The following is a 16,146-nucleotide window of genomic DNA, read 5'->3' on the forward strand; positions in this document are numbered from 1 at the left end:
TTAAGTCGAACAACGCTTTGGATAATTTGTATACTTTGTGTTCTTCACCATTTTTAACAAAACCAAGCGGCTGGGTAACAAAAACCTCTTCTTTTAACTCGCCATGTAGGAACGCAGATTTGACATCGAGGTGATGCAATTCCCAACCTTCATTCGCTGCGAGAGATAATAATACACGAACCGTTTCGAGTGTAGCCACCGGTGCGAAAACCTTATCAATATCGACTCCGAGTTGCTGAACATAACCATTTGCATTAAATTTTGAGTTATTACTTTCGAATGTATCTAGAAGATATTGAATCTTTTGCAATGTTTTATTTATTATTGAGATGCGATATTGGTGAAATTCAGTTACGTTTTTTACAAAGATTTGTTTACTATTATTTAAAATTACACTTCGTATTCAGTTTGACTGTTCCGTATAATTATAAAATTTATCTCAAGAGGTTGGCAGCCGGTTATTTAGAGTTATAAGAGCCACTCAATTGTCTGTGAAAATTATTAAAATATAACAAGACTGTTTCAAGAGCCACTCAATTGACCGGTTATTTAGGTATAAGATGTTAAATTTTAGGTATAATCATGACATTGGCCTAAGTCATTAAGCCCTATATAATGAACACTCAATCAATAATCTTAAATTAATAAAACATTATACTCTCAATCAATACACTTAAACTAACAAAACATCATACTCTGAAATTACCCGGTGCTTGTTATACATTTATTTAGTCTGAAATTGAAGATGTATAACGATCGTTATTATATCCACAAATTTGTATCTTTCTTCTTGTTACGATACCGAGTACGATCGTGCATGCCGTTGTAATAAATATTAAAACTAAAGGTGCCAAGGGTGATGGAACTACCGATGACAGTGCGGTAAGAATGGCATGCATATTGTTACATGTTTATGTTCATGCATCACGTTACCACTGGAATTTGGCATTTTTTTAAATCTGAGCTTTTATATTCTTCCATGCTTCTTGTCCTCAGCAATCAAAAGTACCACCTATCATAGTAAATTTATCAACATTCTTGATGTAGATCCAGTTTTCCAACTTGAACTTGGCAAGCTCTACCGGTGCCTTTATGATGGCTCCTTTTCCATTAATCTCAACCGGACCTTGTATGGACCGGTCAACCCTACAACAAGTGACATGTATGTACTTGGTGGAATCATCAAGGAGCTCGGTGGTGATGCATCACATGTTTCTCTCCATGCTCCCATCATAGCTTAAAATTCAATTCGCACAACAATTGTAAACAATAAATAATATAAAATTAGTATCAACTGATGTAATTACCGTGATGCATGAACATAAACATGTACCGATATGCATGTCATTCATACCGCACTGTCGTCGGTAGTTCCATCACCCTTGGCACCTTTAGTTTTAATATTTATTACAACGACATGCATCGCCGTACTCGGTATCGTAACAAAGAAGAAAGATACAAATTTGTGGATATAATAACGATCGTTATACATCTTCAATTTCAGACTAAATGAATGAATAACAAGCATCGGGTAATTTCAGAGTATGATGTTTTGTTAGTTTAAGAGTATTGATTGAAAGTATGATGTTTTATTAATTTAAGATTATTGGTTGAGAGCTCATTATATAGGGCTTAATGACTTAGGTCAATGTCATAATTATACCTAAAATTTAACATCTTATACCTAAATAACCGGTCAATTGAGTGGCTCTTGATTTAGCCTTGCTATATTTTAATAATTTTCATGGATAATTGAGTGCCTCTTATAACTCTAAAAACCGGCTGCAAGCCTCTTGAGATAAATTTTATAATTATACGGAACTATCAAGTTGAATACGGAGTGTAATTTTAAATAATAGTAAACAAATATTTGTAAAAAATGTAAATGAATTTCACCAATATCGCATCCCAATAATAAATAAAATATTGCAAAAGATTCAATATCTTCTAGATGCATTCGAAAGTAATAACTCAAAATTTAATAAAAACAAGATAATCTTCAAGCCGCGTTTCTTATGGGTTTTCTTTTTTATTTTAAATTCGTTAATCGCTAAAGCATTCGGGACGCTTTGCCCTTGAAGCTTCCTAACCACACTAGACATACCCTTGATGGCTTAAGGGTTTTAGTATGTTATGTTAGATAATGGTGGGTATGGTTTCAGTGTGTTTTGATGGATAATTTTTCACTCACGTTGTGCGACTTTGTGGTTTGTAGAAAACACATCGTTGGTGCTGTTTTGTTAGTAGATGGAAAATCGACTTCGAGTTGATGAACATAACCCTTTGCATTAAATTTTGAGTTATTACTTTCGAATGTATCTAGAAAAATATTGAATCTTTTGCAATGTTTTATTTATTATTGAGATGCGATATTGTTGAAATTCAGTTACATTTTATACATAGATCTGTTTACTATTATTTAAAATTACACTTTGTATTTAGTTTGATTGTTCCGTATAATTATAAAATTAATCTCAAGAGGTTGGCAGCCGGTTATTTAGAGTTATAAGAGCCACTCAATTTGTCGTGAAAATTATTAAAATATAGCATGACTGTTTCAAGAGCCACTCAATTGACCGGTTATTTAGGTATAAGATGTTAAATTTTAGGTATAATTATGGCAATGGCCTAAGTCATTAAGCCCTATATAATGAGCTCTCAATTAATAATCTTAAATTAATAAAACATCATACTCTCAATCAATACTCTTAAACTAACATAACATCATACTCTGAAATTACCCGGTGCTTGTTATTCATTAATTTAGTCTGAAATTGAAGATGTATAACGATCGTTATTATATCCACAAATTCGTATCTTTCTTCTTTGTTAGGATATCGAGTACGACGGTGCATGCCGTTGTAATAAATATTAAAACTAAAGGTGCCAAGGGTGATGGAACTACCGATGACAGTGCGGTAAGAATGGCATGCATATTGTTGCATGTTCATGGTCATGCATCACGGTACAACTGGCATTTGGCATTTTTTTTAAATCTAAGCATGTTGTATTCTTCCATGCTTCTTGGCCTCAGCCATCAAAAGTACCGCCTATCATAGTAAATTTATCAACATTCTTGATGTAGATCCAGTTTTTCAACTTGAACTTGGCAAGCTCTGCCGGCGCCTTTATGATGGCTCCTCTTCCATTAATCTCAACCGGACCCTTGCATGGACCGGTCAACTCTACAACAAGTGACATGTATGTTCCTAGTGGAATCAACAAGGAGCTCGGTGGTGATGCATCACATGTTTCTCTCCATGCTCTCATTTAGCCTAAAATTCAATTCGCACAACAATTGTAAACAATAAATAATATAAAATTAGTATGAGCTAATGCAATTACCGTGATGCATGAACATAAACATGCAACAGTATGCATGTCATTCTTACCGCACTGTCATCGGTAGTTCCATCACCCTTGGCACCTTTAGTTTTAATATTTATTACAACGACATGCACCGTAGTACTCAGTATCTTAACAAAGAATAAAGTTACAAATTCGTGAATATAATAACGATCGTTATACATCTTCAATTTAAGACTAAATGAATGAATAACAAGCACCGGGTAATTTCAGAGTATGATGTTTTGTTAATTTAAGAGTATTGATTGAGAGTATGATGTTTTATTAATTTAAGATTATTAATTGAGAGCTCATTATATAGGGCTTAATGACTTAGGCCATTGCCATAATTATACCTAATACCTAAATAACCGGTCAATTGAGTGGCTCTTGAAAGAGTCATGCTATATTTTAATAATTTTCACGGACAACTGAGTGGATCTTATAACTCTAAATAACCGGCTGACAATCTCATGAGATAAATTTTATAATTATACGGAACAATCAAACTGAATACAAAGTGTAATTTTAAATAATAGTAAACAAATCTATGTAAAAAATGTAACTGAAATTCAACAATATCGCATCTCAATAATAAATAAAACATTGCAAAAGATTCAATATTTTTCTAGATACATTCGAAAGTAATAACTCAAAATTTAATAAAAACAAGATAATCTTCTAGCCGCGTTTCTTCTGGTTTTTCTTTTTTATTTTAAATTAGTTAATCGATAAAGCATTCGAGACGCTTTGCCCTTGAAGCTTCCTAACCACACTAGACATGCCCTTGATGGTTTAAGGGTTTTAGTATGTTATGTTAGATAATGGTGAGTATGGTTTCAGTGTGTTTTGATGGATAATTTTTCACTCACGTTGTGTGACTTTGAGGTTTGTAGAAAACACATCGTCGGTGCTGTTTTGTTAGTAGATGGAAAATCGACTCCGAGTTGCTAAACATAACCCTTTGCATTAAATTTTGAGTTATTACTTTCGAATATATCTAGAAGATATTGAATCTTTTGCAATGTTTTATTTATTATTGTGATGCGATATTGGTGAAATTCAGTTACGTTTTTTACAAAGATTTGTTTACTATTATTTAAAATTAAATTTCGTATTCAGTTTGATTGTTCCGTATAATTATAAAATTTATCTCAATAGGTTGGAAGCCGGTTATTTAGAGTTATTAGAGCCACTCAATTGTCCGTGAAAATTATTAAAATATAGCAAGACTGTTTCAAGAGCCACTAAATTGACCGTTTATTTAGGTATACGATGTTAAATTTTAGGTATAATTATGGTATTGGCCTAAGTCATTAAACCTTATATAATGAGCTCTCAATCAATAATTTTAAATTAATAAAACATCATACTCTCAATCAATACTCTTAAACAAACAAAACATCATACTCTGAAATTACCCGGTGCTTGTTATTCATTCATTTAGTCTGAAACTGAAGATGTATAACGATCGTTATTATATCCACAAATTTGTATCTTACTTCTTGGTTACGATACCGAGTACGACGGTGCATGCCGTTGTGATAAATATTAAAACTAAAGGTGTCAGGGATGATGGATTACCGATGACAGTGCGGTAAAAATGGCATGCATATTGTTACATGTTTATGTTCATGCATTATGGTACCACTGGCATTTTGCATTTTTTTTAAATCAGAGCATGTTGTATTCTTTAATGTTTCTTGGCCTCGGTCATCAAAAGTACCGCCTATCATAGTAAATTTATCAACATTAGTGATGTGGATCAAGTTTTCCAACTTGAACTTGGTGAACTCTGTCGGCGCCTTTATGATGGCTCCTTTTCCATTAATCTCAACCGGACCCTTGTATGGACCGATCAACCCTACAACAAGTGACATGTATGTACTTGGTGGAATCAACAAAGAGCTCGGTGGTGATGCATCACATGTTTCTCTCCATGCTCTCATTATAGCCTAAACTTCAATTCGCACAACAATTGTAAACAATAAATAATATAAAATTAGTATCAGCTAATTCAATTACCGTGATGCATGAACATAAGCATGCAACAATATACATGTCATTCTTACCGCACTGCCATCGGTAGTTCCATCACCCTTGGCACCTTTAGTTTTAATATTTATTACAACGTCATGCACCGTCATACTCGGTATCGTAACAAAGAAGAAAGATACAAATTTATGGGTATAATAACGATCGTTATGCATCTTCAATTTCAGACTAAATGAATAAATAACAAGCACCGGGTAATTTCAGAGTATGATGTTTTGTTAGTTTAAGAGTATTGATTGAGAGTATGATGTTTTATGAACTTAAGATTATTGATTAAGAGCTCGTTATATAGGGCTTAATGACTTAGGCCAATGCCATAATTATACCTAAAATTTAACATCTTATACCTAAATAACCGGTCAAATGAGTGGCTCTTGAAATAGCCTTGCTATATTTTAATGATTTTCACGGACAATTAAGTGACTCTTATTACTCTAAATAACCGGCTGCCAACCTCTTGAGATAAATTTTATAATTAAACGGAACAATCAAACTGAATACGAAGTGTAATTTTAAATAATAGTAAACAAATCTTTGTAAAAATGTAATTGAATTTTCACCAATATCGCATCCGAATAATAAATAAAACATTGCAAAAGATTCAATATCTTCTAGATTCAATATCATAACCCTAACCTACATTTATAACCCCCCCCCCCCCCCCCCCCCACTTTACATATAAAAAAACATCCGCTGCAGATCTGGAAGCTCCGGATCGTCGCTCTCTTAGCATACTTGAAATCAGTAACCAAATCACTGTTGCACCTTACCAGAACGTTGCTCCGTTGATGCTCTCATCTTCGACGATAATGACCGATGTAGATCTGAAAACTCTGGCCACTTCCGTCGCCTAACATTTGCATAATCGATTATCTAAATCGATGAGTTTGTATGTGCTTTTTGTTAATTTTGAATAGTGTTGCGTAAATACGTGACTGGTGTGTTCGATTTGGGGCTGGTTCTCTGTCGTAGACCTTTTCTAGAAAACCGATCGAGCTCACCACCACAAACACATTGGAGGTTGTAGATTGTTGTGGTTTTGACGTAGGACAGAGGGTCTGTTATACAAAAGCCATGCTTTTTAATAGGCTATTTTGAAAATGGTTCTAGAAACAATTTTAATTAGGCAATTATCTTATAAGAAAATAAAAAGATAAAAAAAATAACGAAATTTCCAATTTACACATGATTTAACGGACAAAATTAGACGGGGTTAGAGAAAAGTACTAAAATTGCAAGTTTTTTGAAACTGGGGTAGCAATTTGCACAAAATAAAGAATAGGTACTTGATGTGTATCTAATGAGTGCTTTTTTAATGGGACTCACAACGAAGCTTTAAATTTATAAAACGGAAACTCTTAATGACACCACACACAACCAACAGGTATACCAATCAAAAGTAGTATAGACCTAAGAAGTTCGAGTATCGAGCACAAAGACACGTGAGAACGCCTATGACCACTAAACCCTAGACAAGACCTTCCTAAGTATAATATTTTTTAATTTGATTTTTAATAATTAAATTACTTGACCTAAATTACTTTAACTAAATTAATTAATTTAACATAACGAAAACACTTAACGAAACTTAACCTTTGTGACAGACAATGGAGAAAACGTCTACCTAGGTAAGAATCATACTGAAGGTCTAACAAGCTAATGGATTGAATGATCTCACGACACCGGTATCTAAGGATGACACAACTAAGGTTCGCTCAAGAAAGCTAGATCACCTCTCGCTCTCACTAACAAATCTAACTTACACTTAATTGATTTTAAGAACAAATCGGGAAATGACTGCTAAGGTGTTCTAATGTTGACTCTCCTCTCGGTCTCACCGACACACGACCATAATGGAAACGAATACTACGCAACCAAGGATAGAGGAACAATTTGGTTTAACATAAATTAGACCAACTAATCGCTCACGAACCCAAACCCGACAAGAACCGAACCCGCTCTCGCGCAATCCTAATTCTAGCAAGTAAAAGCTATGAGACGACTTTACTTCCTATAACCTCTCGGTCTATAAGAAGGTGTTTACTCACTGAATTATACCAATTAACAATCTCAACAAAACCCTACGGTTGATCCTACCGCAAACAAACTCTAAACACAAAGTAAAGATTTGAACATACAACTATCAATCAAAACCAATTCAATTAATCAAAACACGAGATTATGATATAATATCAAAATTATGGCAGCCACTAAACACAACCTAATTCATCATTAAACCAAACTTTCAATAGCAATTCAAGTCATATTAATCAAACAATCCATTTAACTCATTAAAACCGAACAATAATCATCTAACCTACGTAGAACAAAGAAGTTTAGCCAATCATAATCAATGAACAGTAGATAAATAGATATAAATGATAAACTTGTTCATATAAATCTGATTACAAAAGGTTTGAATGATTAAAAACAAAAAATGAACTCACAAACGTTAAAATAGTCAAAACCGACAACCAAAGGATAAAAGATAGAACCATAAGCTTGTTCTCCTTGGTTTCTCCTCTAGAGCAGGTGTGGTGGCTGGAAATATTATCTTCAATTCGTTCATAGGGTATTAGCCCTTTATATATATGTTTAAACACGTCCTTCCTAATATAAAATAAGTTAAAACAAGCCCACAAGGCCCACTAGAAGACAAAATAGATGGGGTAGCTGATTCCTGAACATTCTTGGTAGCCTTTGGGACATGTGGGACGTCGGATAGTGCGGGCATGGATGCCTCATCTGGTAGCGTAGCGCGGCCAGGTCCTGGGTGCTCTTTTCTTCATTTTCTGACTCGTTTATCTTCAAACGCGCATACCGGCTTCATCCGAATCCCGTTTGAGCTAATTCTTTCTTCATTAAACTTTTTTTTCGCTCTCTTCAACATGGGACCTATCATATACACAAACATTTAATTTCATGCAAGAACAAGTTATATTCGTTAACGGTTTACGCACAAAACAACACAAAAACGGGATAAAACGTTATGTGTTTTGCAACACATCAGTACTAAAGTTGCGTAGTTGACCAAACCACGGGTACTAAAATGACACTTAAGTGGTAGTTTTGGTGGGATGTTAAACCGGAGGTATGGGGTTCAAATCCCGTCATTTACATAGATTTGGATGATTATTTTTAAACTGGATTAAAGGCTTAGGGGTAAAAATGTAATTTCAACATTTTTTATCAGGTCAACGCTTGGTCAACTGACAGAATGAGCAAAAAAAGCCCGTCGGAGATATACAATGACACAACATGCGTAAAATAGTTTTCAGTGGTCTATCTTGCTCCCGCCGATCCCAAGGAGGCTAATGATAATTTTCTCTGTTCCAAACTACAAAGCTATAACTTGCTTGGTAACAAGTCAGTCTTGTAATGTTTTTTGGTTTGTAAACCAATCGACATTAAGATATAATGATTAGTATAGTATGCCTTTTAATAACTATGAGTTTTAATAAACATAAATACCTAGTGATCTGGTACAAGGGAGACCAGGCTTTGATATTGTATAACGATTCTCTAGCAACAAAAAAACGCACGTTTTGTCATTACATATTGGCATAATAACGACGATGGAGTACATTCACAGTCCTTATCAAGACAATGGTAACATAAATACCTAGTGATCAAGGTAACCACCGCGTTGATTCAAGCCACCTCCTTTTTAATCTAGTATATTATTATTGAACAACAAATATCTAGACTAGCAAGAGGCTAGACTACACAAAACAAAACACTCAGATACAATTCACCAAATTAGAAAGGCACCAAGCAATGATCTTGTATGAGTATGAAAAATAATAACACCATCAAAACTCGTTTTTTAAAACTTCCTAAGGACTCAACTCATAACTTGTTTTGTAATCTAATATTTTCCAAACCTATATAGCTAACTATAGGATGGCAATGGGTCGGGTTTAGGTATTCCCAAACCCATACCCGGTTATGAAAGTCCATCCCAAACCCGTCCCAAACCCGTCGGGTTTTAATCGGGTAATTACCCGTCGGGTTTCGGGTTTTCCTATCGGGTTTCGGGTTTCTTATCGGGTTTAGATAAAATACTTGTGGGGTATACCCGACTCAAAACTCGCTAGGTTTTTACTGAGTTTTGACAAAATATAACTAATGGATTACAAAGATAGTTACCATAAACATAAAATGTCTCAAATAATTGACATAAACAAGTTTTGGCAAATAATATATATGGAATATAGTATATATATATATAATATAATAAGTGATATCGGGTACATCGGGTGTATAATCAAGTAAATGGGTTTATGCTATCGGGTAATCGAGTATATTAGAAATCCCAAACCCGTTCCAAACCCGCGAAAAATTTCAAAACTAATCTCAAACCCGTCCCAAACCCTAATGGGTCGGGTATTACCCGTCCCATTTATGTCGGGTTTCGGGTTTTCCCATCGGGTTCGGGTTTCATTGCCATCCCTATATGTATCAACTAATGAAATAAATAAAAATATTTGTATTGTAGATAAAAATGGATATATAAGTCATGCATAGTTAGAATATCAAGTCTGACTGAAAGTCCGACAGTGTGAGAAATCCGCTATACAAAAAGAACTAATCTTTAATTTTCTTGTTTCACCACCGTTAGTCAGTAATGTGGGTTGGCTATTAGCATCATAGTTCTCTATCAAGTTATATGTATGCATGTATGTACGTACGTACGTATGTATATCTGGTGATCACAATTGTAAACGCCGAGTTCTTGATGCTTGATGTATTGAATAATGTTGGCCCGATAGCTTTCAAGTGTCTCTTTCAAACACCGTCCCCTCTCTTTCAGGTTAATCAGCAATCGGAGATCTATACTCGTGTTACTATCGGGTCCGTTAAGATAATCCCAAAGTAAGACAAAAATTCTAAGGTGCACGCAGATTATTTGGAAAATAAAGTTATAAGGGGCCATCGATTTAATGTTGAATTGAAAAGAAAACAAAATGTGAAAATGTTACATATAGTTTTTCAAAAGTATGCATTAATTACACCTGCTATATTTATTACAATTTATTATTTCACAACAATTATTTTTCACGTTTCTTCAATTAGACCAAGTATAGTGGGCTACAATTTGGGACAAGAAGGGGCGACAAAGGGTGCAAACACCGCCCCCGGGGGTGATATTTGGGCAATTAGGAACGGGGGCGGGGTTAGTTTGTCGCCCGGAAAAGATGAAGATTATTATTATATTATATATTATTATTATATGACTTTATATTACTATTGTATATATATATGTTATGTATATATGTTGTGTGTGAGATATATATATATATATATGTATATGTGTTGTGTGTGTGTATATATATGTATTTGTATATGTATATATGTTGTGTGTGATATATATATATATATGTATATGTATATATGTTGTGTGTGTGTATATGTATATGCAAAATGAATCATAGAAACAACCCGAACCAACCGAATCACCCATTCCCTCCTTTCGGTCAACACCATGGTTCGCAAAACTAACCGAACGTGAACATACAATGGAACCCGATGAACCTAAACCAACCGAGCTAACTGTTTCAATTTCTCGACCCGAACCTAAACATGTACGCCAACCGAGCTATATGTTTTTTTATATTTTTAGTTATTTTTTTTGGTATTTCTTTCTAATTTTAATGCATTTTTATTTAATTATTTAAATAAATTGGATTTATTTGATTAGTTTAATTATAAAAAGAAAATATTAAAAAAAGATACTGTGGGCCCAACTTGTAGCCCCTACACCATTACACGCCAAAAACAAATTCGCCCCATTTGATGACTGGGCGCCACGTGTCACATTTCGCCCCTCAATTGTAACCCCTCAACTACACATAGCCTTAGTATGATCTCATTCATTCAATCAAATAAGTTATTAGCATATCCTATATATATGTGTGTGTTGTTTTGTCATGTATCATTACTTGTTAGTTAAAATGCAAATGAAAGTGTTTGAACTCTAAAAGTTGAAATATCTGATTGTTTTTTCTAATATTTATTTACATTTAGCTTCTATTAAATGATTAAATCCCACACTCAAAAGCACTTACCATTAGCACATTACTCGCAAACATCTCTTTCATCACGCAGTGATGAAGCTTGGGTTAAGCCATAGGAGTGACCGAAGTCACTGAGGGGTGGCAAAACTCAATACCGATAAAAATTTTCAGACGAAACTGCTAATATTTACACTACGAAGCGAAAAAACAGTGATGACTTTAGATACCGTTGTCCCTCTTACCCTACGCCCCGGTCATCGTGATAATAATAGAAATATTTTGTCACCGTGGTAGTAGTAATAATAATAATATATTGAAATGCAATTCATTAGATTTTATTTATTTTGAATTATCACTCTTTATAATTATTTTACTTAATAGTACTCATTCTCCATACTTAAAATAAAATAGTTATTTAACATATCATCTTTAACTTTTTTCCCGTTGGTATTTCTCTTCCCCTTATTATGTCAAAAAAAAAAAAAATTAATTTTATTTGTTTTTTCTAATTTTCTTTTATTTTTATTACTACTATTTGGATTAAATTTGAATTATTATTTTTGCTTGTTGGGCAGATGTACTTGATGCGTCATACTCCAATAATGGCTTCATAAAGCCTTCATTCACTGGGTCACTTTGTTTTTATACCATTCAAAAATTTAATGTTATTTATTTCAAACATTGTAAATTGATTTTTAAAGCTATTTCTTTTATCCTTCATTTTTCATTCAGTATTACCTCAACACCACATCATTACCTTATCATCATTTATTCTTACCACTCAATCCTATAATTGTAAAAATCACACCTAGACGCCGAGTACTCCCCGACTAGGCCAGGCACTCAAAGAATAGTTCTTGAGTACTTCCCGACTTAAGCGAGTGCTTGCAACTCCCCAGTAGTCAATAACCTGACGACGCTACAGCTATTATGAAACTTGTATGATAATTACAATGTTTATATATTACTTAAATATTGATTCAAGCACTTTATATATTCAAATACAAGCTCTTGCACAGTACAAGTGTACATGAATTAATAACCCGATAATATAAATAAAAATAAGCATGAATGCATGATCTTGTTTAATAAACTCGTGAAATGTTCTTTTCACAATAACTAACTTTTACGTATAACGGTCTTTTAAAAACCAATGTTCTCGTGTAACCTTTGAAATGATAATGACCCTCCATGATATGATAATTTGTTTGTGTTCCTTTTTAAGTATTACATGATTTCGATGTTTGATGTATAATTACATATGATCATATTATTGGTTTAACATTGATAACTACAATTGTAAGTCATTAAATAACATGATCAATCTCTTATATTTTGTAGTTTAGTTCAAATAATAATGTAAATGCTAGTTTTAAGATGATGGGCCACCTAGTTATTAGTAGTTTGGATGCATATATGTATTGTGACATGTGAGTTTGTGACAATGTTATCTATTTCATAACTGATGTTAAAAGAACTCATTTATAACTTATTTCATTTATTTCTTAACTGATGTTAAATTAGTATAGACGGTTGACAATTAACATCCCGTTTCAGAAAAACTCACTCAAACATTGTGGGACATGAGTAGTTTCAAACGTTGTTTAAAAATGAATTAACAAAACGAGTGGATCATCAATTTCGTCAATCAAACATATTTATTCAACGCACCAATTTGATTTTTAACCTTTCTTTTTTTCAATTTAAGATTTGACATTAGTTACTGAATTTTTCAAAAATAATATCAGTTTCCTCTCAAAATACATTTTTTATAAAGGTATATTGGTTTTTATTAAACTTAACTATCATCTTTTGGTCGATGTCGGTCTCAACTAACGAATTGGCTGCTGACGGTCCCATCTTTTAACGTGTTTGTTCCCAATGGTCCGCGACTAACAGGATCCTAACGCCGTTACTTGCAGTCCACCGGAAAAACGTTTTTGGCCGGAAAAGTCGCATATTTTTTTGTCGGAAAACTCAACTTAAACACCACCTGAACACCGCCACCACCACCACTTGAGCACCAAACCGAATCCAAAACTGGTTCTAGTGTAATGGCGACCTCAATAATTGGGGTTTTTACTAGAAAATGTTTCTAAATGTCCGATCCAAGATTGCAAAGATGTTTGGGACGAAAATATTGAGTTTTCTAAAAAAATGTGAGTTTCCCGGCAAAAACGTTTTTCCAGCGACCTGCAACTAATAATGTTAGAATCTGTTAATCGCTAATCGCTGAGAACAAATATGATAAAAGGTGGGATAGTCATAAGCCAATTTGTTAGTTAGGACTGACAGCGACCAAAAGATGATAGTCGAGATTAATAAAAACCAATACACCTTTTGTAAATAATACTAGGTTCTAATATATGTCACATTGTCACCTACTAATGCATGTTTTCATTAAGTGTCACCTATATAAGAACGTTCATAATAGGGTCACTGACCTACATCTAAGTATGTGACAGTCTAATCGGTGGCCAAAGACTAAACATTATGGCTAGGGTCCAAGCCCTTAGGTGATTTTTGTGGTTGAGAACTTAAGATTTGTTGGACTGATTCCAAAAGATGAGGCTATTCATTTCATTTTATTCATGTTCTATTTTTCTTATTTTTGTTTTCCCCTTCTTCAACCTAATATTATTAACAGTATTAACAGGTTTAATGGATTGGCTAGACATTTCTTCATTAAATTTTGGCTAAGAAAGAGATTGTTGGATCGATTTTTTTGGGTAGTCTGGTGGGCTATATGATAGCTTCGGAGTAATGATACGGTCTTCATAAGAGCCTTTCAAAAATGTGTTGTTTGATGATGTTATGTACTTTTTTTGGGTACTCGAAATGGGAAGAGTAAATGCATATTAATTTGGATAGAGTGGTTACAAAATTCTCTAACTTTCATGTATTTTTTTTTGTTATTACCCAACTAGTCTTTTGATAATCGGTGTTTAACAAAATTCCGGCTTTCAAAAAAAAAATAAAACTAATGAAAGTTAAGTTTATTTATGTAATCTATTTTTTATACGTAAACTTGTGTATATTTTTTTCTTTTGTAAAATACAAATAAATATATGAATTTATTAAAGCTTAATAAAAATAAATATATCAACTTAGATCTACCTTTAAAGAACTCCATATTAAATTCAAGAACTCGAACTCGTTTACATAAAAGGTCATGTTCATATTACAGAATTATAAATTGGTTATGAGAAGCAAGAAGGTTTGTGAATCGTGAGAAGGATGGGTTACTTTTGAAAAGCTTGTAGAGATTTTAAATTTAGAAATTACAGATACTGTTTGATCTAATCGTTTACACGTATAAATTATAAATAAAATACTCGGTATGAATATCGGTTCAATTTAAACAGGAGATACATGCTATACTTGGAAAGTATTTATACTTGCGTGTTGTGGTGGAACACATCCGAAAATCGATCGGTATCGGTTCGATTCATCATGGCAAAAGTTTTGTGGCAAAAGGTTTATTACCAAAGTTGAGGAACAAAAATGTATATATTTAAACTTCTGTGAAAGAGTCCAATTAACCAAAGTTTGTAACTAAATTTTTCAATATCTTTCCTACGGTAACTGAATTCATGGATTATGGCCAACAAAGAACGAAAAGTACGAGCCACGAGGTATATCGGTCAAGATTTTATTATTACCTTCACATGCAATCTCTTTTTATTAATATTTAAAAAATTGTCATACAACCTCAAAGGGGATCGAACCTCAGACGTCCATATTTACATTTAAACCATCTTTACCATCACGTTAAACGGTGTGAAAAAATATGTATATTTAAAACCATATCACACTCGATGTGGCTCGTTGTAAGATGGCACGCAATCACTTTTTAAGGTTTTATAAGGGTGTGATTTCTTTAAAAGTGAGGGGGGGGGGGGAATATGTATAAAGTTTGTAAGATGCCATTAAATACAATATAATAATTATTATTACAATTATTATTGTACACGTAAATGTGTGTTTTCGACCTATTATTGTTTCTACATTAAGTACAATCATTTGTCAGTAATGTAACATGGAAAATACATTTTCTTATTAATTATTTTATTTGATAAAAAATTGCAAAATGATATATTGTGTCCATCAAAATCATTAATAAATGAACATTAAACTAATAATAGTAAATGACCGATTTGGTGGTTAAGATCAACATTTAGTTGTGACTTTGACCTATACACCAAACAACGTATATACCTTTAATATACTCTTTTCATTTTCAACACAAATTTCATAAGATAAATGTGGAAAAAAGGTTATATATGTATAATCAGATATAGTTATTTGCCGTAGATAATTTAATTTATTTTTATATTCAACATTGTTCGGTATTTGGTCTCGGTAATTGTCGGTTTTAAGAGGAACAACAGTTCTCATCCAACTAGAATTCTTCGTTACACCTCAAATGTTTAGTAAAGTTATATAAAATTTCATAATAAATAGGCACCCCTTCAAATGAAGTATTTTATAGAATAATGATTGCCCATATTTCGGAAAGCCATCATGTACCACTCAACCATATAAATATATAATCATTAAATTGGTGTACACTTATAAATCCTATATCCTATGCCAAGTCCATAGGATGAGGGACATAAACCTTTCTTACCAAAAACATGGAGAAAACATAACAGAATAAAAATGTTAAAAATAAATTAGAGAAAACATAGTAAAATTATTCTCAATTCCAACGTCTTAATCAGGATAT

The 16,146-nt window shown here is 33.1% G+C and overlaps 1 protein-coding gene across 1 annotated transcript; it reads right to left on the minus strand.

Moving 5' to 3' along the window:
• Nucleotides 1-3,266: 3,266 nt before the first annotated feature.
• LOC143634655 (polygalacturonase-like) lies at nucleotides 3,267-5,492 on the minus strand. Its single transcript, XM_077102677.1, has 4 exons — nucleotides 5,418-5,492; nucleotides 4,968-5,300; nucleotides 3,393-3,476; nucleotides 3,267-3,275 (listed from the first exon to the last, which is right to left on the minus strand). Exons 1-4 carry the CDS (start codon nucleotides 5,490-5,492, stop codon nucleotides 3,267-3,269), a joined length of 501 nt encoding a protein of 166 aa, XP_076958792.1.
• Nucleotides 5,493-16,146: the final 10,654 nt, after the last annotated feature.

The sequence above is a fragment of the Bidens hawaiensis genome, unplaced genomic scaffold, assembly GCF_021521415.1.
Source record: "Bidens hawaiensis isolate Kalapana, Puna unplaced genomic scaffold, B.hawaiensis_p1.1 tig00007139_1, whole genome shotgun sequence".
NCBI lineage: Eukaryota > Viridiplantae > Streptophyta > Magnoliopsida > Asterales > Asteraceae > Bidens > Bidens hawaiensis.

What these genes read in the sequence shown, in the direction of transcription:
- LOC143634655 (XM_077102677.1), bottom strand. Translation starts at nt 5,492, where the DNA reads ATGACGGTGCATGACGTTGTAATAAATATTAAAACTAAAGGTGCCAAG. An exon ending in GAACTACCGATGGCAGTGCG is followed by an intron (nt 5,301 to 5,417) that starts GTAAGAATGACA and finishes ATTGAAGTTTAG; the next exon opens with GCTATAATGAGAGCATGGAG. An exon ending in TAATGCATGAACATAAACAT is followed by an intron (nt 3,477 to 4,967) that starts GTAACAATATGC and finishes TTCTTTGTTAAG; the next exon opens with ATACTGAGTACTACGGTGCA.